The sequence below is a fragment of the Dendrobium catenatum genome, unplaced genomic scaffold, assembly GCF_001605985.2.
Source record: "Dendrobium catenatum unplaced genomic scaffold, ASM160598v2 fragScaff_scaffold_1719, whole genome shotgun sequence".
Classification (NCBI taxonomy): Eukaryota; Viridiplantae; Streptophyta; class Magnoliopsida; order Asparagales; family Orchidaceae; genus Dendrobium; species Dendrobium catenatum.
Genome location: NW_021320181.1, coordinates 117064 through 141503, shown reverse-complemented (window position 1 = coordinate 141503; position 24440 = coordinate 117064). Strand labels below are relative to the sequence as shown.

General features: G+C 34.7%; 1 protein-coding gene across 2 annotated transcripts; it reads right to left on the bottom strand.

The window, feature by feature from the left end:
* Positions 1-558: 558 nt before the first annotated feature.
* Positions 559-22597, bottom strand: LOC110093471 (sulfite oxidase). 2 transcript variants are annotated; one of them, XM_020818369.2, is made up of 12 exons: positions 22398-22597; positions 18510-18625; positions 18369-18431; positions 18262-18298; positions 18071-18152; positions 12973-13091; positions 12752-12847; positions 3531-3641; positions 3359-3460; positions 2411-2458; positions 1923-2138; positions 559-764 (listed from the first exon to the last, which is right to left on the bottom strand). In XM_020818369.2, exons 1-12 carry the CDS (start codon positions 22470-22472, stop codon positions 636-638), a joined length of 1194 nt encoding a protein of 397 aa, XP_020674028.1. In that variant the 5' UTR covers positions 22473-22597; the 3' UTR covers positions 559-635. The 2 variants fall into 2 exon arrangements, with proteins under 2 accessions (XP_020674028.1, XP_028557283.1); XM_028701450.1 differs by lacking the exon at positions 22398-22597 and adding an exon at positions 21891-22051.
* Positions 22598-24440: the final 1843 nt, after the last annotated feature.

The window sequence follows — 24440 nt, the reverse complement described above, 5'->3', positions numbered from 1 at the left end:
GACTATAATCCCATCGACCACCATTACCCGACTACGATCTTTCTGACATCCGTCTTCTGCCGACTATGATCCTACCAAACAAGCAAACATGTCAATATTGATTATTATAATTCCCACCATGTAATGCACTCTATTTAACGTATATTTATTACATCAAGCCAAGACCTTCTCACAAAGAAAGGTCTCATTTATAATCAACTGCAAATATTAATAGATTCATTCAAACTAAGCCAAACCCCATAGTTTTTCCCATTTCAAGGTTTTCCACGTAAAAATCTCTGGTATTTCTTATGCATGCAACACCCTTACTTTTATTTGATTGTGTGATAGATCTTTGTACAAGGCCAAGTCATTAAACTTTATATTTCTCTACCGCCGCGATAATTCTAGGACTCAACAACTATAATAATGAATGAACTGCTATAATGCGGTTGAGGGCATAAAAATAGTCATCAATCAATAGAAACAATGTCCATATAACTCATAAGCTACAAACGGTCTCTCTCTCTCTCTCTCTCTCTACATATATATTATGTATAGACCAGCAGAGACTGAAACTTGAACAAAATATGTTTAATATACCATAAAGTCTGATAGGAGATAAGAGCAGGATTGTTATCACTGTGGTGGGAGGCTCAGAGATTGGATTTTGCGACGTATGAGGCTTTCTGCACGCGTACGCGATGCCACGAGGTGTTCAGAATTCCTCTCAGGTTCCATATGACATCTACATTCTCTGGTTGAACATTTGCAGCCGTGTCAACCTGTTCATGCCATGCAACAGTTCAAATCAAGGACTATTTACCATTATGATTTTCACTTGTTTTTTCATCTATATAAGCATGATGGAATGTTACAAAGATTGAAAATCATTTCAAATCTAAATAGACTTTGAGAGTAAGAATTTGTCTGTTATGACTAGATAATTGATTGAATGGGATTGATTTTTTGCTCGGATTGAGCTTGAATTGAAGTTAATGAGTCATGTTTGACTCTGCATGAGATTGGAACAGATGACTTTGAGCCGATCTATGTTGCACCGATACACCTATTTATGAAGGCGTGCTGTATCAGATATGTATCGAACACGGATACACATCTGATATGACACTGATACGTGTCGGATACGTCAAAGCCATATCAAATTAAAATACTATTTAATTTCAAAAGGACACGCCTATCCGATACGCGTGTCCGTTGAAAGACGAAAAAAAATCCGAAAAAAGACGCCATATTTACTTCCGCGGCTGCGATCAAGGTTCTCTCATCTTCGAACCCACGAGCCATTTACATTGATATTAGTTTACTAGAAAATAGGATATTATGGCATCAAATTATTTTGCATTTGTAATACTTTGATTTTGGTTTCATGTATTAAAAAAATCATGTTATTGTGGTTTGTATGTCTTCTTAAATGGAAAAAAAAAAAAAGAAGTTTAGCTATCATATGCTATTCAGTAAACATGCCACCAAATCATGCAACAACAAATTAGTGGAATTATGCCACAAAATTCTTATTAGGCAATGAGTTTTAACTCTTCCCTTGACTCGATACTTACTTTTATTTTGATATTATAAGCTACAATGCTACAAATGATGTTTTTTTTTTTTTTTTTTTGTCATTTCAAATATCATGCTTCGATTGTGTTCTTATTTTTTATGTATGATTTATAAATTATACTATCGTGTCCACGCTATACCCGTATCCTCTATTTTTTAAGAATTAACGTGGCTCGTATCCGTATCGTGGTATCCATGTGACCGTATCTGTATCAGTGCAACATAGGAGCCGATCTTGGGCTTAAGTTAGAACAGCTCAAGATTGGTCCATTAACATGGTTATCATGGAGATCAGCAATGAATCAACAAGCAATAATAAGAAGCTAATAAATGTATGTATGGCGGCTTTAGTTTGTTCATACCGCTTTCGCAATGATTTCGCCATTCTCTGGAGCATCGACGACGGCCTTGAATAAAACCCAAGCCCACTTTTCACTGCCGAGATCATCATCAGCAAAATAGGGCATATCCTTCTGATATCTCCCAGCTTCAATCCATTTCTTGCCGCCATCAACAGATATGTCCACTCGCTCAATACCGCGGCCACCACCGGACACCGCATATCCAGCAACAGTGATCTGCAAGGAAACAACACATGGAACAAGTTTAAGATTCATCTTATCATCCAAAGGGATTGTTTGATTTGGATTCAAATCATATTTTCTAAATTTGTACTAATTATATCTCTTTAACATGGTTTATATTAAGTAATTTTGTAATGAATTTCAAAAATAATGGAAGTAATTTCAACACATTTGATTGTAATTTTGGTTTGAAAAATTTCAAAAATAATGCTAAACATTTTCCGCATTTACAAGAAATCAAACATATGTTGAAATATACTACTAACCTTTCCTTGATTGATTAAATTGTCATCCTCCAATGAGCAAATAGCACACTGCAATGCCACAAACTTTTAAACATCAGAGGAATGGAATGTTAATATTACAAGACGCGCATACTAGTAAAAGAAGAATCCCTTCCAATACATTAATACATCATCATCATAACATATCTCACATGTCCATTCTTTCATTTAGAATACTAAAAGCCTAGAAAATATGTTAAAACCGTTTTGAGGAAGCCTTTTGCAGCTTCCTATTCATTAATGTGTGAAAATGGATTTATTATTCTGTGCGGAATCCGGATGGTGTCTGGAAACCAATAAAAATGTGCCACATCATTCCAAGATGTACCGCGCTCGGTACCGCTCGATACTGTGTGCATAACTAGACGAGAGAACCGTCCGGTCTCCGCACAAAATAATAGCTCGTGAAAATGTTCCTTGATTCTTCCCTCTGGGACCTGCAATACCCTCTCCACATGCATCTCCTCCTTAGACCCGCAATTTTCCACCTCGCCACCTCACACATTGCTAGCATCCTTTCTGCCACCTCGCTAATCTATATGCGCTACTAGGACGTAAAAAAAATATCTACAGGGCTGTCCTATTGTAATTAATTATATAGTTATTTTTTAAATCCTGGTTATATATATATTTTTTCATTAAAATGAAATACGCTCAACTATTCTCCCATTCTTATCAATAGGGAATGCATAAAACTATCTTATCAATAAATTTAACTGAAATGATAATGAGTAAAGGTCACAAATTTTCACATACTGGAATTGAAAATGATGGATGACTAATGGAAATTCAACTGGACCAAACTTCTTATGCTTTCTAATCACTTTCAACTGATTTTAGTCAACTGAGTGAACATATAGAATCTCTTTTTCTTTGACAATAAATTTCGTTGAAGATGCAGACCATTTGATTCCGGTCAAATGAACCCACCTGAACAGGGAAATCCATCTGTGATTTCCTGGTAGACCAATCGATGTTGTCCCAATCAACAGAAGGTGGAAACATTTTGTAATCCTTTTGCATGAAAAAACCCTGAGAAAAAGAAAACCAAGATTAACAAATAGCTTATCAAGTAGTAAGAAATAAAATAAATTAGTCAGACCTGGCATTCGTCTTTGATTATGTCAATTCTGTCCAACCATTTAACAGAGCGAGCACCAATGACACCAGGAACAATCACACGCAATGGAAATCCATGGTCACGATTGAGGACCTTTACAAAAAAGAAAATGATTGATCACAACTATTTTGTTCGATGGGTTGATAGTGAGAAAACAAGCTTTTCGTAAGTTAGTTACATGATGATATGTCATACACTGTGTTGCAGGTCATATCCATCAAGGCTTTGTTTGGGACGGCTTTCTTCTTGCTTTCTAAAACAGTTTTCTAGTACAAAAATTTTTTGAATTTGAAAATTTTATACTAGAAAGCCATTTTAAAAAGCAGTACGAAAGCTGTCCCAAACGAAGCCTAAGAGACAGAGGGAGAGAGAGAAAGAGAAAGAGAGAAAACAAAAATTTCAAATGCATGGCTTACAAAAGATAATTTCACGCAATTCATCTTGATTTGTTGGTTGACAGATTTCTATCAACCAAGAAGTCTTAGGCTCGTAGCTTGATATACCATGCATGTGTGAGTGTCTCTTAATTAGCTCAAAAGTCTAAAAAAACAAAAAAAAAAAACAATAAAAAGAAGATAATTTCTAACGAATAGTATATATTTAGTTTGTCTACCTTAATTGGCTCAAAAGTCTTAAAAATAAAAAAATAATAATAATTTCTAACGAATAGATCATATTTAGTTTGTCTACATCAGAGTAGCGTGTTAGGAGGAGAAAACTGCATCTATCTAGCGCAGTATAACTAAAGCTTCATTTGGATTCTAATTGTCAAGTGCTGCATTAAAAAAAATTAGCTAACGTCTATTTTGTGCTCGTTTAAATCACAATGATAATTATTATATCCCATAATTTTTACACTTGAAAGGAAGAAAGCACCAACACATCTTTCATACTTCACATTCTCAACATCATTGGCCCACCTTTTGGACGACCCAAAAAGACCTTAATGTCCCTCATAATTTATTATAATTATATAGGTGTTTAAACATAAAACACTCGTTCTACCAAAACCTTATCAAGGAAAGCAGTTCATAAAGTCACCTAATAGAGATCAATGAGCAAGAGTACAATAAAAGAGGTAAGTGGAAGGTAGCGAAGGAGCCACAGGTTGTAGAAGTGAATTGCATGCGCTAGGAAGGGATGAAAACTGTCAAGTGGAAGAATGCAAAGTCTACATGTGGAAAGGGGAAAGAGACTAACCAAAATCAATATTTTCATTTTTCAGGGAATAGAAATGTTGAGATTGGATGTATCCTAGAAGTTGAAGAATTAATAAATAGATCATTGATTCAACTTTTAATCTTGATTTTAATTTTCAACTTTTTTTGTACCAAGAAATCCTTTGTCTGATTTTGGGGCTTGCAAGATTTGAAATTTCATGCATTTTTTTTAATCCTTTCATGTAATTACATATCAATACAACAATATATAACCATGAAATCTTCAATGGATTTTTTATGCACATTTTGTTGGCCAATTATAGACAATTGATGTACTTATTATATAATACTTCCCTGGTTTTTAAAGTTGATCCATTGATTTATTAGTAAAAATTTAATATTATTGTTTAGGGGAATCTCAATTTTCGCACCTTTTACATCAGAAGATACAAATTGCTACAACCAAAGAGCATCAACAATTTTAGCCACATCAGCTTTTCATAACAACTTCAACAACTGCTTCTCACACAACTTTTTGGACCACTATTGAAGCCTTATGAAGTATTAACCAATTTAGAGAAAGATCGAGGTGGAGGAACCAAAGGGTTTGACAAGCCTAGGTTTCAAAAAAAGTCGGATTTCTTAGAGGGAATTCAATTTAGACCCAATTGATAAATTAAGGCTGAAATTGAGCCCACATCGTACTCGACTCACACTGGTTTGAGTCGGTTTGGGTCCTATTGTGTCCGATCAAGTTAATTTTGTGAAATTGAACTCGAATTGGCGTCGGATCGCGTCGAATTGGACTCGACGACGCTCGACGGGGTTTGATTTCATTTGATTCGATTTTAATTAATTTATATTTAATTTAATTTAATTAAATTTGGGTTTAATTTGAGTCGATTTTGCCTCGACAACGATCGATTGGGTTGATCGAGCGCGATCGAGCCTAGTTGGGCTCGATCGGGGTCGGGTCGATACGAAAATATGCGTCATTAGGAGGGGCCAATATGCATTCTTGGATGCCCCTTAATAGGATTCACATGGAAGTGTTCCCATGTTTTTTTGACTATTTCTAGACTTATAATTTTTCAATGAAATGCACAAGATCCAATATATATATACACACACACACACACACACACGAACACACTAAATTGGACTTCGATAAAGAACTACTCATTGTTTTAGATAGGGTTGTGTACAACTCTTCCTCAACTCATTTTAACTTTAAAAGGGACTAAGGGGTTGTTTGGTTTGAAATAAAAGGGCTGTAAAGTATTCCAATGCTAGGAGTTTAAGAAAATTGGTGCTTGATTTGAAGTAAAACAAATGCAGTGTAAAAGTTTAATACATAATCGCTGCCGACTGTCGCTGCTGCCATCGGCCACCACATTCGCAATCCGCTGTTGCCTGCCTCTGGTTAGTGCCGACCAACACTGCAGCCATGGGAAACTATTGCCGATCGCTGTCACCCCCTACAACCACCACCACCCACCATCGTTGACCACCAACCTCTTTGGATTTTACAATGCACTCATTTTACTTCAAACCAAATTAACAAAAAAAGTAATATCATGCATTTATTTTATATTTATCCAAACAACTTTAAATATTTCAAATATACCGCATTCTTTTTAAACTTATTCTAGTTTATTCTGCATTCCTTTTTCAGCAAACTAAACAACCTCTCGAGCATAGGAAAAAATCAAACCTTATTAAGGGTGATACAGAGAGAGAGAGAGAGACATGTGACTTATCTCGACTTATCTTATATGAAAATTTGTTTTTCCTTTCTTAATTTTGCACAATTCACGTGTTCTCCAGACATTTGAGTAATCTAACCAAAATATAAGGCAAAATTCTTTTCACCTGTAGGTTCAAAATTTTACAGGCCCCACGCAACTATTATAAACAAGGGAAATTTTATCCATCTTTATGAGAAATTCTTAAGTGGCAATAGTGAATCGCAGGTCTTACTGGAGAGAATACTTAATAAATCCCACCGAGACACAAAAACAAGTGTACTCATATATGATGAAAATTAGATTTAAGTAATCTCAAATAGTTATTGTCCATTTATGTGCATAAGGTAATGATGGGAAATGACATAAAATTAATATTTTAAAATTTATTTTACCATTGTTTTAATATTATAAATATTTTTCTACTCTATATGATCCCATTATTATAAAATTTTTAAGTCTATCTTAATTTATTTAAAAAGAGTATTCCAAAAGTAATTTAATAACTTTTTAATAATTTAACATTATGAAAGAAATTAAAATCAAAATCTAAATTGAATACCAAAAATATCAAAACTATTGAATCTAAACTAAGAAATTTTATAACCAAACCAAATATGGCTTTAATAGCCAAAATTTTAAAGCAGTTCCAAAATCAAAATGGCCAAAACCAAATATTATAGCTTGAAAAGGAGTCATGTAAGCTTAGAAAAGCATGATACTATTTTACAACATGACTTAGATAAAATTAAAAAGGAACTCAAGAAGAAATTTTCTATTCATGTTAATTTAAAAAGGCAAATGCTTTACTACAAGTAAATCTTGTGAAGAATGTTCAAGTTATTTAACATGTGTTTTAATAAAATGTCATCCGAAAGGCTGAGATAGGATTAACTTTACCTCACATTTTCTTACTTATTTATTATTGCATTTATTTGCATATGTGGCAAATACAAATGTTCACTATATTGAACATTCTACCACTATTTGAAATTCTGAAGTCAAATGTCGGCCAAATCTTGCATTATGCCATGTTATTACATATATTCATGAACTTAGTACAATCTTCGCTACCTAGATCAATCAAATCATATTCCTACTATCTTCTCGAATCACTTTGTCTCATCATATTTAGAGGAGAAAGAGCGTGGTGAACATTAATAGTAGTTAAGGAGAGGAAGAAAAAGAAAAGGCACTAGCACCACTGCCTCCCCAAACACAACCAACCTATCACTATCCCCAGGATGCTTAGACAGAGTATTTATCTCATTTAAAACTCAAACTGATACTTATATCAATTGATAGGATGAAAGGTGGTAGCAATAGCACTACAACGAAGATCATGCTTAGCTCCAAAAGTATTATCTCTATGAATGATTGTCGGTATCACCCACCTCATCCATATCAAAAAAAAAACCTTTACATCGCCAAGTGCAAGTATTTGGCTATTAAGAGTTTGCTTATTTGATCTAAAGAGAAAGATCATTGATCTCAAAAAAAGCTTTTGCTAAAGGTTGATAACCTAACAAGTTATACAAAGAGTTATTGGTCTCACAGTATACAGTGGTCTTACCTCGTCATTCGCCCAACTTAATGCGTGTCCACCATACTCCGAGCACAACAACAACATCAAGCCTTTATCCCGCTATGTGGGGTCGGCTACATAAATCCTTTTTCTCCATTGTGTCTGGTTAAGAGTCAAATTCTCATTTAGATCTAATAAAGAAAGGTCATTTCTAATATTTTATAACCAAGTCTTTTTAGGTCTACTTTTATCTCTCTTAACATAGACTAAATCAAATACATTTACTCTCCTAACCGGGTCATCAGAAGGCCGTCGTTTCATGTGACCAAACCATCAAAGGCGACTTTCTCTAATCTTATCATGATGTGGGAACCATTTCCTATTTAACCTACATCCGGGCGTCGATGCAATGGCCCTTACATACTTCTCACTGCATTCAGGCCATACAATGCGGTGTTTTTCAGGGAACGCCCTAACATTAACACAATGTATACTACGAGCACCTGAACTTACCATGCATGCTCATCCATCTCCATTAGACATTAGAGCCTTGGAATGAGCATTACACATTCTAGAAAAACTCTTACATTTTGTAAAATTCTATTTCTCTTCCTCATAACACTAAAATCTTTACTTCCTAGCAGTGGCGGAACCAGAAATTTTGTTCTGGGAAGACTAAATTAAAATAGTTATGTTTGTAGTCTTATTTGGAAGGTTAAAATATATTAAAATAGTTCTATTTGTCGTCTCTTTATCGGAGCCAAGAGGAGCTATAAGATCAAAATTAATAATGCAAATAGCATGGCCCTTAGAGCTTATAAGACAAACATTTGCCACAGGCGGTCTTTGTTTGAGGGGCAAGAGAGGAGCGAAAGAGAAAATGAAAGTGGTGCACGAGGTCGTAATTCGTAAGTCATGAGAGAGGAGTAAAGGGGAAAAAGAACCATTGATTATTTTCAAGTGTCAAGAAAAAATGTTGGTAGTTACTCTGGATTAATAACTTTAAAAGAAATAATTAAAAAAATTAAAGCAAGTTTTCTCATTTGCGAACTTGTTGCTCTATTAAGCCACTAAAATAATCAGTTTTAAGCCCCTTTAGGCTTTCGATTTTAGATTTAGCCAAATCTTTTGAGGAGATCTCTCATCCTAAGTCCTCCCCAGCAGCTCTTCGTCAAAATCTCTTTTCATCATTCCGTCCACAATGCAAAGTTCACAATGGAAAGTCTTTCTTCCCTCTCTCTTTCAATATTTTACCCTATTAGTCTTTCTCTCTCTATAGTTGAAGCATTGCATGGTTCAGGTAGAAGGTGGATTGAAAACTTGAAATGGAAAAAGCCTGTAATAAATAAAATGAAAGCTGACAAGGGGTTGTACCATAATGGATGCTTAAGTATGGAAGTGAATAGACGAGCTGAATATGCACAGTATGGATTTGGTTGGGTGCGTTGTCATGAGTGTGCGACTGCAGCATTTCCATTGCACAAAAAGAGTGAGGAAAAGAAAAAACCTTCACAGGAATTAATTAGATCATTAGCAGTGCAAAAATAATTAAATAATTGAGTGATAATTTAATATTTAATATTATTATTAGATAATGAATAATTAGTTAATGATAAAAGTTTTAATAACAACAACAACAACATCAAGCCTTTATCCCACTACGTGGGGAAAAGTTTTAATAAAATCATATTTAAATAGGTAAATATTTTAAATAATAATTAATTAAATAGCCCTAGAACTCTGCGTCAAAATCTCTTTTCATCATTCCGTCTACAATGGAAAGTCATTCCTCCCTCTCTTTTAATATTTTACCCCATCAATCTTTATCTCTCCACAAGTGAAGCATTACATGGTCCGAGTAGGTGGATTGAAGACTTGAAATGGAAAAAGCTTGTAATAAATAAAATGAAAGCTAATAAGGGGCCTTTTTTTTTTTTGGGGGGGGGGGGTTTTGGGGGGGGGGGGAGAACGTGCCCCCTTGCTCCCCCTCCCTCCATCCATGCTTCCTAGAGTGTACATTTATTTTACAACCACTCTATATAATGTGCAAAAGGAGAAACCTACAAAACTCAACCAAATAAAAACCTTATATTATAAAAAATTTCAGAATTTCTCATCTTTTTGTTCTCATTCTCTATTAGTGTCACTCCCATGGTTGGTTGAGACATAAAATCTAGCTTTCTCGACCTTTTAATTCTTGAGCTACCTCGTCTCCTTTCATTCAGCTCAAACCTATTCTCTCGCTCTCGAACGCCATCTTCTTTCTTCCTTCTATCCCTTACAAGAAGTAGCTCAGCTTGATAACTCTATTTCTCGACCTCTAATCCACGTGCCCTCCTCCACCAACCCTTAAAATGAGAACAAGCCTTCATATTTTGTTATTCTCATTAAGACTGCCAAGCTCGAAGGAAGATTAGCAGGGGGGAAACACTAGATGGAATCCTCGATTATTCCTCTTCATCAACGACAAACCCATTTAGTGGACACATGATAGGAAACACTTGTAAATCTTCTGAAAAATAGCGAAAATAGTGATTGGACTGCTGTCCACAGCAGGAAAACACAGCAAAACTGCTGTTTACAGCAGTTTACAGCAGAATTTAAGAGGAAATTGGAAAGAAAATGATAGGAAACACTTGTAGATCTTCTGAAAAATAGCGAAAATAGTGATTGGACTGCTGTCCACAGCAGAAAAACACAGCAAAACTGCTGTTTACAGCAGTTTACAGCAGAATTTAAGAGGAAATTGGAAAGAAAACTCAAAGCAAGATTTGTATTCCACTAGTAGAAGAAGAAAACAGCAAAGATACAATTGATCCTCAATTCGAGAGGAGGATCGATCTCTCCCAAATCTCTAGACGCCGCTAGAGCCCAAAGAAAACCTAAATCTAAGAGATCTCAAATTTCAGCCAAATTCAAGATGATCAAACCCCAAGAAAACCAACTATTTAATGCATACAAATCAAAAGGAAATCCCTAAAAAGTCCCTACATTCAAATTTCGACTGCTGTCCACAGCAGGAAAACACAGCAAAACTGCTGTAAACAGCAGAATTTAAGTGGAAATTGGAAAGAAAACTCAAAACAAGATTTGTATTCCACTAGTAGAAGAAGAAAACAACAAAGATACAATTGATCCTCAATTCGAGAGGAGGATCGATCTCTCCCAAATCTCTAGACGCCGCTAGAGCCAAAGAAAACCTAAATCTAAGAGATCTCAAATTTCAGCCAAATTCAAGATCCTCAAACCCTAGGAAAAACATCTATTTAATGCATACAAATCAAAAGGAATTCCCTAAACAGTCCCTACATTCAAATTTCTCTCTGAAATCCCCCAAAAATCCTTCCTAAAACGCTCTGTTTGAGCGGTCGGGCCGCTCGTTCTCCGCCAGGAGGCGGAATCTCCGCTGTTTTGCGATTTCCGCCCGTGAACTGGTCCCGCCTGGACCGGCTGGACCGGTCCAGTGGACCGGTCTAACACCACACCAAGAAGTAGTTGCATTGATGAAGGAAGAGTACCAACAACTTTGAACAAACCTTCATCATTCAAGAGATGCTTAAATACTAAATCACCCTCTCCGAGGTGAAGCTGCAGATGAAGTCAAGTACTTGTACTCATCATTCTATAGGCTTGAAGGAGCCACCCTGCTAATTCAACAGCCCATATTTCTCTAGAGATGATGGTCAAATTCTCCCTAATGGTGACCTCACAGAACACACGGACACACCCATTGCTTTTCTCATCTCCTGCTAACCTTTCACCATCTTCCTCTAACACTCTCTTGCCAACTCAACATGGGAGACCGACCAAACTCTTTCTTTCTGATAACTGCCAACCTATTGAGACATCATCTTCCCAAGACCTGCTTAATAGCCAAAATGCTGGCTTGAATCCACATGACAACCACTCCCACTAGTGTTTAACATACCAGCTTTTTCCTCGAAGTCCTCTACTGCAACCATCGGTATAGTTTTGATGCATTCCGACATCATTTCAAGGAATATTTTGCTTTCCACATTCAATTTCAATAAGCTTTCTTTTTCACTGGGAATTTTTATTAGTCTCAGAGGTTAGCATAACATACAGCTTTCCCAACCTTCAATGGAATGCCACATCAGCAGATAAGGAGGCAAATAATCTGATTAGGCATCACCCTAGTTGACCAATGGCATGCCACATCAACACATAAGGAAGAAAGCAATTTAATCGGGTAGCACCCTAGTCGACTAGGTTTTCTCAAAGCCTCACCAGATTCAAGGAAGCTTTTGCTTTCCACATTCAATCTGTATAAGCATTATTTTTCATTAGGCACTTTGGCCACAGCCTAAGAGGTTGGCATGCCCTCCCCTTGCCCCCCAAACAATCAATCCGGGCTTACCTTCTTAGCTTACCCAATTCACCCAATGATTTTCATCGACAATTAATCTTTTTTATTTTTTGTTACATGTAATTTCCTAACTTCTCCAGCCAACTGCGTTGACACTAGACGATTTATTAATATTGTTAAAATAGAAGAGATACGTTACCAATATTGAATGAAAAACTGCAGAATCAAGGAGAAGAAGCACCCGATTCAGACAAAAACGTGACTTCAAGAAATAGATTCTTATTTACATTACTATAGTGATCTTATATACACATTAGTGATGAAGTCACACTTAACAATCTTGAAAGAAAATAATCAACTAAATTTCTCTCCATAACATATATTCCAATTTCACTGAAAATTCAGTTTCCAAAAAAAAGAGGTTTTATTAAATAAAACACAAGTACCTCTCCATTCATTTCATATGCAAGTAAAACATCAGCTTCAGGATTTGTTGCTTGTCGTAATGGAATTGATGCCTTGTAAGGGCCGCCTTTCTCTTCCTAGTAAAAAATAGAAAAAGAATAAAAAAAATGTTAGAATAGAGTTTAACAACAATATCATTTCCTTTAGTAGAAAAGTAAAAAATGGAGGCTTTAAATTAGCAACTAAAGTAAAATATACTCACTTTACACTTGTCAACGCTTATGAATTCTACATGTCTCCCACCTAATGATGAGTTGGAAGATAACTTGGGTATACCAACAATCTCAAGTACATCTGATAATTTTGCTCCTCCCCAAGTTGCTGTATATAAAAATCAGTAAATTTGTGAGGACATGTGAAGAAAAAAGAATAAATAAAAAAATGCTCATCTCCTAACTCCCACATATTACAAGAAATGCATAATATAAACCTAAGATCTCAATGTAGAAGTTATAAAAAATGAAGAAGGTAATTCTTTTATAATATAAATATAACCTGGTGTCGTAGTGTAATCCATGAAAAATACATCAACAGAGATGGCACCCGACCTTCTTAATTCAAAAATTTATTGCTGACAGCTTATCCTATGTTTCATACACATGATTGCAGCTGAACTATGAATCCCATTAACCTTAGTTACGAATCAGCATATTTAATAAATTTCTATCCTGCTTGCTGATACAATTTTTCACAGTCACACCTATTCTGTGCTTTCATAATGGTTACTTATCTTATCATGATTAGCATGCAAGTGATTCTAGGAAAAGTTTGATTATTATACATTATACAGTAGTAGTTATATATGCTATTGTAGACATATAAAAAACTATTTAGAATTTTAAGTTCATCAACACACGATCTTCAACACTTCCCTCAAATTGAATGGTATAGAGCTACCATTCTAAGTTTGGAAACAATATTTTTTAACATTGGCTTGCTTAGTTTTTAGTGAATATGTTGGCGAGTTGACTCCTTGTTGGAACATATGAGTGCAGAATAACCTGCTTTCCAATTTCACTTTTATAAAATGTATACTCAACTTCACAAGTTTGATTTGATCATATTGTATTGGATTATGAGCAATGCTAATGACAGATTTATGGTCATGGTATATTGTTATGTGCTCTTCATGCCAAATTTTTAAGTTCTTAGATAATTTTGATCAACATGAGCATCTAATATCTTGGGAAATTACTCTAAATTTAGATTGAATGCTAAATCTTCAAAAAATAAGTTGTTTCTTACTTCTACATGTTATGAGATTCCATTCTAAAAGTAAATAATATCTTTAAAAGGACTTGTTGTAGACTGGTGATCATGTATAGTCTGCATCAGTATATTGTTCAACTTATAAAATACCTTGCTTCTTATAGAGAATAAGGAAACCCAAATTCTTTAGCAAATATTTTTGTCTAAGAGACTCATTTTCTATATTTTCATCATCTATAGCAGTTATAACATTCTATATAACATCAACATATATAATGAGGTTCGAAATATTTCCATGGATGGAGTATTATAATGAAGAGTACATGATCTTCTTGGTTTTGTTTATATTCAACTTTAATCTTGGCTTTCATAAATCTGTCAAACTATACTCTTGGAGATTATTTAAGTCCATATAAAACCTTCTTTAATTTACACAACTTACTAACTATGCCAATCATTACCAAATTCTAGCCATAGATACATATAAACTTCTTCAACATCTCTGGACAAAAAAGCATTTTTATATCATACAAGATTAAAATATGAATTACATTCATATTTGAAACATGATCAAAGGTTTCTTGATAGTTGATTCCATAGAATTAGACTTGATATTTGTAAGGAATCCCTTATGTGTTGGGAAATTTTAAAAAAAAAATGGGCATTGAGAGAAGGGATATGATGTAGTAGTCATGGATAAATTATTGTTACTTAATAATAGTTTCAGGTTTTGAACTTGTTGGAGATTCTGGTTGGGTTTATTCCTTCCTGCATAAACCTGATGAGAAATTTGCTTGGATTTGTCACGTTGCAGTTATATTCTTTAATGATTCTATGGATTGATAAAAAAATTATTGCAAGATGGTGAATATGAAGGTAGCGAGAATAAATGTGGGAGAATTTAAAATATTTTTTTCGACCTGCAACATTAATTAACAAACCATCAGCTACTTTTATTTTCTTGATATTAGTGCAAAATCTGTAGGTTTGAAAGAGGTTGACAAATTTGTCATGTGATTAGTGGATCCTGAATCTAGGATCTAGATTTGAGGGCATTGAGGCACTAAAAATATGAGTTAAAAGTCATATCATTTTGAACTAGACAACATGATCTGAATGGCTTTTTAAGTAGTTGAGAAAGTTCCTTAATTTGTTAATCTCTTATGATTGAGCCCTACTGATTCCATAAGACAGGTCTATAACTTTTGGTATCCTTTATTTCCCAAATAGCCTTAGGGTTTTCTATGGAGTTTTTAACATTTTTTTAATGTGTTATTTCTTCTTACCGTAGTTGCACCATGTATTTCCTTTGAGAGAGAGCTTTTGTCCATATTCAAGAGAAAAATCTGTGGCAGAAAATTTTGTACCTTGGGGTTCATTGGCAATTATGGCAAATATTTTGGAAAGTGGATTGTCGAGCATTATCATCATTCTTCCTTCTTCGGCCCGTATAACAGAGAAAATCTCATTTAGCCATGGAAGATTTTCTCTGCTTAAAATTTGAATATGAACTTGGTTGAAAACATCTCAAACACACACTCTCCCTCTCTCTCTTAATAAAATGCTTGAGAATTATAGCATCATCACAACACATCATCTTAAAATCTTGATAATGATCCAGCTCAAGAAAATAAACTTTTATTGCATTAAAGGATTCAATGGCATTAAGGTTACCTTGCTTGGTAGTTGAGATCTTCAACAAGAGTTTAAAGAAAATAATCAAAAGAAATATACCCCTAGGATAAGATAATGAATTTAAAATGTGAAATATTATTTGACCTTTGGAGATAGATTTCTAAAATAGGCAAATAAAAACTCTTTAGTTAAGCTACACATAATGTGCAATAAAATGATAAGTTCAATTAAGAAATTGTTCTATAAATCTTTGCAAATTATAAAAATAAATCATATATCGATAAGGAGCTTTTGTGATATAATGAGATATAAATGATTATTAGGAGAAAGAAATGCGTGTTTAAAGAGTAGCTAAAATCGAATACTATTAAGACCTATAATGCTTATAAGAAAGCCAGACCCTTAAAAATAGTGTAGCAAACAAAGCAAAAAAACAATAACTTTTAATGATTTATATAATATGTTTTATGCTTAAGAAGAAAAAAAATGAGATATTTAAACTATTTATTGCAAGAGTACAAAATATTAAACTTTGATTAAGTTCGATGCTTCGAAAGTGAAGGTAAAAAAGCCTTATTTAGAGAGGAAAATATCAAGAAAAAATGGAAAAGCTATAATGAGAAAGTATTAAATATAAGTTTTAATAAATATATTATTTTTAAAGAATATAATGACCAAAATAGTGAGGTTTATTATAGACTGATTAAAAAAAGTATAATGAAGTAAACTCTAAAGAAGATGCAAGATTGTAAAGTTTTAGGCTTAGATAAAATACTTGTCGAGATTTAGACAATTATAATGAATATTACACAGGTTTAGCTAAAGGATTTTTTAATTGAATTTTAAAAACTTGAAAAATGTTAAATGCCCAAAGAATACATGTTTTAGTACTAATATTAAAAAACAAAAGAAACGATCAATTTTGCTAACTATAGATGAATCAAACTTATAAGCCATGTTATGAAGCTGTAAGAAAGAAATGAAACATAAACTGAAAAAAAACTTATGTCAATTCCAAATAATGAATTTGGTTTCAAGCTAAGATCTATTATAAAAAAAAATTGTTTTTTCAAAACAACTAATAGAAAAGTATAGATGACAGTAAGAATCTATAATTTTTATTGATCTAGAGAAGTCATTATCGAGTAAAATGACAATTGAATTTGAGAAGTCATGATTGAGTATAATGATAATTGATTTGGTGCACATTAATGATTTAAAGTGTGTGTCAAAGGAATATTTAAGTTATTAAATATATGCATGATAAAGTACTAACTAGCATTAGAACTTTAGAAGTATTTGTGGAGTGATTAAAGATTTTCAATTATAATAGTACCATATCAAGCATAAACATAAAGCTCGTATCAATCTATCTTGGTAATGAAGTGCTTATAAAGTATATTCAAAATGAAATGTCTTGATGCCTGCTATTTCAAAATGGCATTGTTTTGGTCGATGAAACATATGCAAAAATTTGTGAAAACCTAAAATAATGGAAAAAATATTTAAAGATAGAGGGATTCTAAGTTGTAAAATAAAGACTAAGTACATGATATGCAATTTTAGTGTGTAGAATATTAACAATTATCAATTTATATATTATTAGAAGATAAAATGATATCTTAATGAAATAAGTTTAAGCATCTTAGATTTATTATATAGAAGAATAGGAATATAGATGAGGATATTTTTTAGAGTTAAGGTTGAGTAGTTAAAAAGGAGAAGTGCCTTAGGAAGATTATGTGATAAAAGAATATCAAGGAGATTTAAAGATAAATTTTATAAAACTATAACTAGATCGACGATGTTGCATTAAACCGAGTGTTGGGTTGTTAAAAACTCAAAATGAGAATGTTAGGGTTTGAATAAAATAATTTTAGATGAGCAGCTTAAGTGACATCTACCATAGTTAAGATAATTAAAAATAAACTTAAGTTATTTGGACATGTTTAATAAAGATAAAAAAAGCATCCATCAAACTAAGTAAATTAATTAGAATTAAAAAAAAAAAGACAAAGAAGAAAGGGTATATCTAAAATAACATGAATAGAAATTGTTCATCATAATTTACGAAAAATAAGTTTATCACTCGGAGGGACATTCAACTCCAATGAATGGAAAATAAAGATTGATAAACCCAACTTCAAATAGTTGGAATGAGAATGATAATGATGCCTATGATGATAGCAAAAAAAGATATAGGTTTAAAGTTGATCTGTGATGTAATCCACTGAAATAGAAAAAAACTTGATCAAATCACTTTATGTTTGAACAAAGTAATATGTTATATATATATATATATATATATATATATATATATATATAATGACTTCTAATGACTTCTAAAATTCTCTTATGAGAAGTGGGTGGGTTCAGCAAACATAAAATTGTATCAGCCTCCAAGATCTTTAAAAAGTGTTAAACCAATCTTGGTACATTCGTGAAAATAAAGATACCATTTCCAAGAGCAGCAATATCCCAGCCAACACCTTTCACTGTCCGCATTTTACTCATTGCAGTTCTTCTATTACCTGCACACTGAATCACTTATAACAAATCAATATAATAGAATCGAATCATATTCCGAACAATGATTTTGTTAGCCAATAGACCATGTAGATTCAGGACAAGCGAGTTCGAAAGATACTTGTAAAGTGGCAGTGATGTTGTATTTTGGAAGTTTCCTGGAAATTAATGACTTCATGTTAATGCAAACTTTAGAAGGTACATATTCAATGTTATAACTATGCACACCTGAGTTCATCCATAGAAAGCTCTATAGATTTTTCCACCAAACCTCCAATAGAAACACGATATCTGTTATGGCAATAAAACAAAATTAACTAACTGTAGAAAAAATCCATGAGGGAAGAATATTTATCAGGTTATTAATACCTTTCGAGATCATCAACAATTGGAATAGGTCCATGATTTCTCTTGTAGAAAAAATCCACAGAAGTAACATATGATGAAATTAAAGCTGCACGAGGAGGTTCAGCATTGAATGGATCCTGCATCAAACTCAAGACACTGTACTATAAGGTAACTTTGGAATAATTTTGTTTCAAAACTTAAAAAATTGTGGTCTATTGTAACAACTATAATACGTCAGAAGCAAATGGCGCTCGGCAACACTTTCTTCGGAAAACAAAATGCCAAAGTTCCATACTAACTTCCAACTATAACATATTTCGCAATCAAAAAATGCTAGATGTGCAGATTGGTTGGTCAGGTTGAATCATCATTGCTCGAAACACTTCCCACACATCAACCCAAGATAAGGGAAAATCACTGGTAGGATAGCAACCCAAATTCATATCTGATTAATAATTAGAAACATGAATCTGTACCAGAATCCAATTGGATAATTAAGAAATAAATATCATACCCTCTTTATTGAGGGTAGCAGAGACCAATTGTATGTCCAATACCTTATAATATAGCTTGATAACTAAGAAATAGAAATTTTTTAGATAAGAAAATCCATATGTACATATAAATTGTGTACTAGTACATGCCCATGAAAGTGTTTCACAAGTACCTAGCAAGTTCGAGCAAAAGAAATCGGCAAGAGCGCATTGCCCACCAAAGATACTCGCCAGCATGGAGCATTAATCGTAGTAGTCGAATGGATTGAGGAGTTTCCCTAAGCATGCGCACCAAGAGACTTGTACAAATTCATCCAAACCCTCAGGAATCACTTACCTAGGTAGAAATTGATGTCCCGAAGTCACATTCATCTAGGCCACCAAACTACCATTATCATCCTCATATTCAGTTACAAGAAGAGCACGCCTCAAAGGTCAATGATTACGACCCTCCAAACTTGGTCAATCCTCAATTTGCGACCATTGTCGCTCGGTGAAACTCATGCCTCCCACTTAGAGGCTAACACACCACCCTTGAGGACTCATCGTTGCATCTGGGAGACTCACCCACACAAACTCATCCTACATATAACATATTGAAAACTCGCCCAGTACACTCTCCCATGAAGACTAGCCAAGGAGACTCGCTTTAGAATAGAGGTCTTCAAAGGTAAAGGGCCACTTCAAAGGTAGAGAGCATGTGGAAGTCTACAAATAGAGCCTCATGTCAAATACAATCTATAATGAATCATAATGAGCATTATACTTTTTTATTTTTTTGGTGCAGCCTTTCTTACAGTTCTCTAAATCCTATAAATAAAGGATGAAAAGGGACATTTTGGATCTTTCGGATATTTTCTAATATTTTAGCATACTTTGGACTTTTATCACTCTCTCACTCTCCGTACTCATCTAAACCTCTCTCAATTCTCTAATTCTTTCCTAAGAGATTGCTTGCTAATAAAGTTGGGTATCATCTATGGACAAATTCGGATCCAACACAAGCAATATCTTTTAAAAAAATTGCACCAATAATACATAATGAAGTATAATAAGTAAATAAATTGAAATCTATCATTGATTTAGGATTCTAGATATTCTATACTTATGATCATCTAACTTTGTATTTACAAATATTATATTTTAGACTATTCTATAAATTTTACATGTAACTTTAGAGAATGAAGTTTGAAAGATTAGATAAAAATATGTTTGGGATAGTTTGGGAATGACCAAAGTGCATTGTACAATATTTCAATATGAAAGATAACAATATGATGCCTATAAAAGTCATACAAGGAATGCCTTTGATCAATATGGCCCTATGAGGTCCAGTAAATTGCATAATTACAGTGTTGCAAAGCATGTTGTAATTAGTCATTGAGCATATAAGAGGCATAAAAGCTAAATGCAACCTTAGAGGAATAGAAAGATGTATCAAAAAATAAACCTTAGGATTCACATTGAATTGGGTAAATCATTGATGCATGGTATGGAGTATCAACCTGAATGAATAACTTAGGCAAGCTCGAGATGATCAATTTAGCTTAGCCGATCAAGGATGTTCCCCAGTTCAAAACTAGGCTATGCAATTTGCCAACTGGAGCTGTAAAAGTCCTCTTGTCCATATAGCTAAGGTTGATGAAGGAAACAATTGCCATGTCTCCTACTACCATTGAATGCTCTAGGAGGTGACAATAACTTGGTAGATGGCACAATCACACAAGAATCGAGTTGAGATAATCCCATATTTCCCCTATTCCTATGATGAAGATTAATTTTGTATATTGATGCAAAATGATGGGTCAGGATAGTTAAGGTGGTGGTTTGCTATCCTAACCATCTCTCAATCAAGGTGAGGACTAGAAAGCCTATCTCGATTATGGTGAAAAGATAATAGTTGTGATTATCTTTTAGGCTAGCAAATGTTTGTAATCATCAGCATTAGGCAATGACAAAATGAAAACATCTTATTATAGGTCCATTGCCAAACTAAGAGGGGTGAGGGGAGGGGGGAGGGGTGAATTAGTCATTTAAAAAATTAAAAGAACTTTATAAATATTTATGCCAAAGATGAGCACACAAAGAAAAGTAACTTCCCGGAAACGTTACAAGTTTGTTGCAACTTATAGGTTGGCCAAGTTCATTTGTCCAACTTGAAAGTGAACTTGACCGCTTCCAGTGCACCCAAACTTATTCTGCCAACTTCAACAAGCCAAGTTCATAATGATCTTAGCAACCCCAATATGGCTTATCCCAACCAATAGCATCAAAAAGTTCATGAAAATTCATAGAAATTCTTAAAATAAAAATAAGAATCACGGAGGGTCTAAAGTAATTTAAATAAAGAAAATTGTACAAAACTAATAGGTTCCTTATCAAAGACAACTAGTCTGATGACCATGTTCAATCGGTAGAATAGGGGAGAACTTGATTGAATATGAAAATAGTCTAAAATTAAAAAAAAAAATCCCTAAAATAATAGAATGAACTTATAAGGGATTTAAAGTAGTTTCAAAATCCTAATTTGGCACATGAATAAGGCTAATAAATATAAATAAAAGTATAAAACCATTGAAGCTTGATCTTCAATCTTAGGCATCACACTCTACCATTTAACTTTTTTTTAATCATGGAAAGCAAACCATTTTCAGCATCACTATCATTTTAATGATTAAAAATTAAGTTTGAGCTTTTCACTTAAGAGGAGTAGTGAGATGCCGCCCTTCCTTCAAGAAACTCTTGAGGTAGTTGTAGGCACACCAGGCATAATTTATAATAATCGAGATCAACATGCACAGCGTCCAGCTTTTCTTGTGGTTAGGAGAGAATTGAGAAAACTGAATTGAGATGGAAAGTGTGATAGCTTGGTTCTTGACAGAATCAGTGAGGGCTTTAAGAATATAACCTTAAAAATTTTTTGAAACTCACAAAATAGAACAATTAGTGATGTCAGAGTTGGGGCAAATACAATACTCCACGGCCTGAAGAAGCAATTATCTCCAGTAAACCCTTTTTCTTCATCTAGCCAATGCAATAAATTTACTAAGATAAGCCAAATAAAAGAATGCTAGAATAATCAGCAGAAACTAGCATTTCTCGGTTCCAAATCCTATCAGAAACTTATTGAGGCAGACTCCATATATATCTAAAACAATCTCAAAACTCCAATTTGATGACTGAGTTAGCCCTAGAATCATCAGTAGGGTGACTTAGTCTGCAAATCAAAAGTCATCAGACATCAAGAAGATGGCAACAGCGACACAATTGACAGGTTTTTAATTCGTATTGACTTTTATCATTTTCACATAATCCTATAAAAAAAATCATGGCTGGAATTCAAATCCGCCAACAAAAGGCGGAGAACAAAAGAAGATGGCGATGGAACAAATAGCGTTAGTTAGATTTAGATTACCTTGGAATTAATTTTGAGGGATGGGTGGCGCGGCGGCTCGTGCGAATAATCGGAGGGTGCCTTCAGGCCTGGCATTCTTTGCCTTTCCTCGGTGAGTCACTGCCAAACTTCTATTTGACCTAACCAGTTAACATTGTCAGATGCATTGTGGCATCGAGTTGTGATTAGAAATTTTGTCGGCATAGCAATGGGTGGGAAATTATTCTGTGCCCAGTTCTAATGTAGAGAATCTTGTAAGTTTTGACTACCATCTTCATATTTATGGTGTATATACTATTGATATGTTATCAAAAATTATCTTGATCGGACACGAATCTTGAGGCATAATCAAGCTGGAAACTTCGGAAATTAATTCAGATACCATCCAAACTCCAATTTCAGCAAACTTATAATCGAACTGAGCATGTCGGAAAGACGAGCCCAATGACACTAAATTCGACTCAATCTGAGCCCAAACGAGTCCAAATCAAAGACCCAAAGCGCAATCTAAAGGTTTAGAGCATAATTTGGATTATCAAACGGTTTTCAAATATGGCATGCTTATAGTCGAATCGAGCGGCTCGACGAGACGAATCCAACGAGCCCAAGATCATTTAATTCTGAAATCGTTAAGGCATCCAATTGGCCAATAAACGGTCCATGATCAAGGGGGTCGATATTAGCCGTCCCTTCAAATCACTCACATTTTACCCTTGATCCTCCATATATTTACATGTCATGCCACTCTAAAAAACTTTAAATAGCCCCCACTCTTCTCATGACGGGAAGAGGAAGAAGAAGAGAAGGAAGGGAGGAATTTGGGAGCTCTCTTGCCACCGACCACCGCCGGAGTTCATGCCGACCACCGCCGGAGTTCATGCCAACCACCGCCGGAGTTCATGCCGACCACTGCCAGAGTTCTTCCCAACCACCGCCGGAGTTCATCCGAACCACCGTAGGAGTTCTTCCCAACCACCGCCGGAGTTCCTCCTGACCACCGCCGGAGTTCCTCCCGACCACCGCCGGAGTTCATCCAAACCGCCACCGGACTTCCCCTAATTTGCCGACGGCCGGCAGACTTCTACCAGTTCGTCGACCACTGTTGGACTTCTGTCAGTCCGTTGACCGCCATCGGACTTCCACCAATTCTCCAACCGCTGTCGGACTTCTAGCAGTTTGCCGACTATCGTCGAACTTTTGCTCGTCCGTCGATCATCACTGGAATTCTTCCTGACCGCATCCAAAGTTCTTTCTGGGCATCGATGAGCAACCTCCAATCCGCAGAACACCGCAGGACTTCCGCCAGTCCGCCAACTATGGTCCTCCCAACCACCGTCATCTAACTACGGTCATTCCGACCTCCGTCACCCGCCGACTATGGTTCTGCCGCTCCAAACAAACATGTCAACATTGATTCTTCCAACTCCCACCGTGTAATATACAATGAATGATGCATATTTGTCACATCAAGTCATGACCTTCCTCTTAAGGAAGGGCCTCATTTGTAATGGACTGCAAGCACTAGTGGATTCATTCAAATTGGGCTAGGCCCCGTGGTTTTCCCCCCTTTTCAGGGTTTCCACGTAAAAATTTTGGTGTCTCTTATAAATGCTACACACTCTCCTTTCATCTGTTTGTGTGCTGGATCTTCGTACAACACTAAGACATTAAACTTTATCACTCTCTACCGCCGCAAATTTTCCAGGACGCAACAACTATGCATTTCTATAAGCACTAAATAATTAGTTGTTAGGATTTGTTGTTTATTTATTGTGTATCTACAAATACGTAGAGTGTAAGCAGAGCGTCCATTAATCAGGAAAATCAACTACATTCGGACTCCGCACAGAATAATTTCTCGTGGTAATGATGTTTTTCTCTCTCTATCTCTGATCATCAACAACAACATCAAGTTTTTATCCCGCTACGTGAGGTCGGCTATATGATTCATTTTCTCCATTGTGTGTCCTATTAAAAGTCAAATTCTCATTTAAATATAATAAAAAAAGATTATTTCTTATATTTTCTAATCAAGTCTTTTTAGATCTACCTCTACCTCCCCCC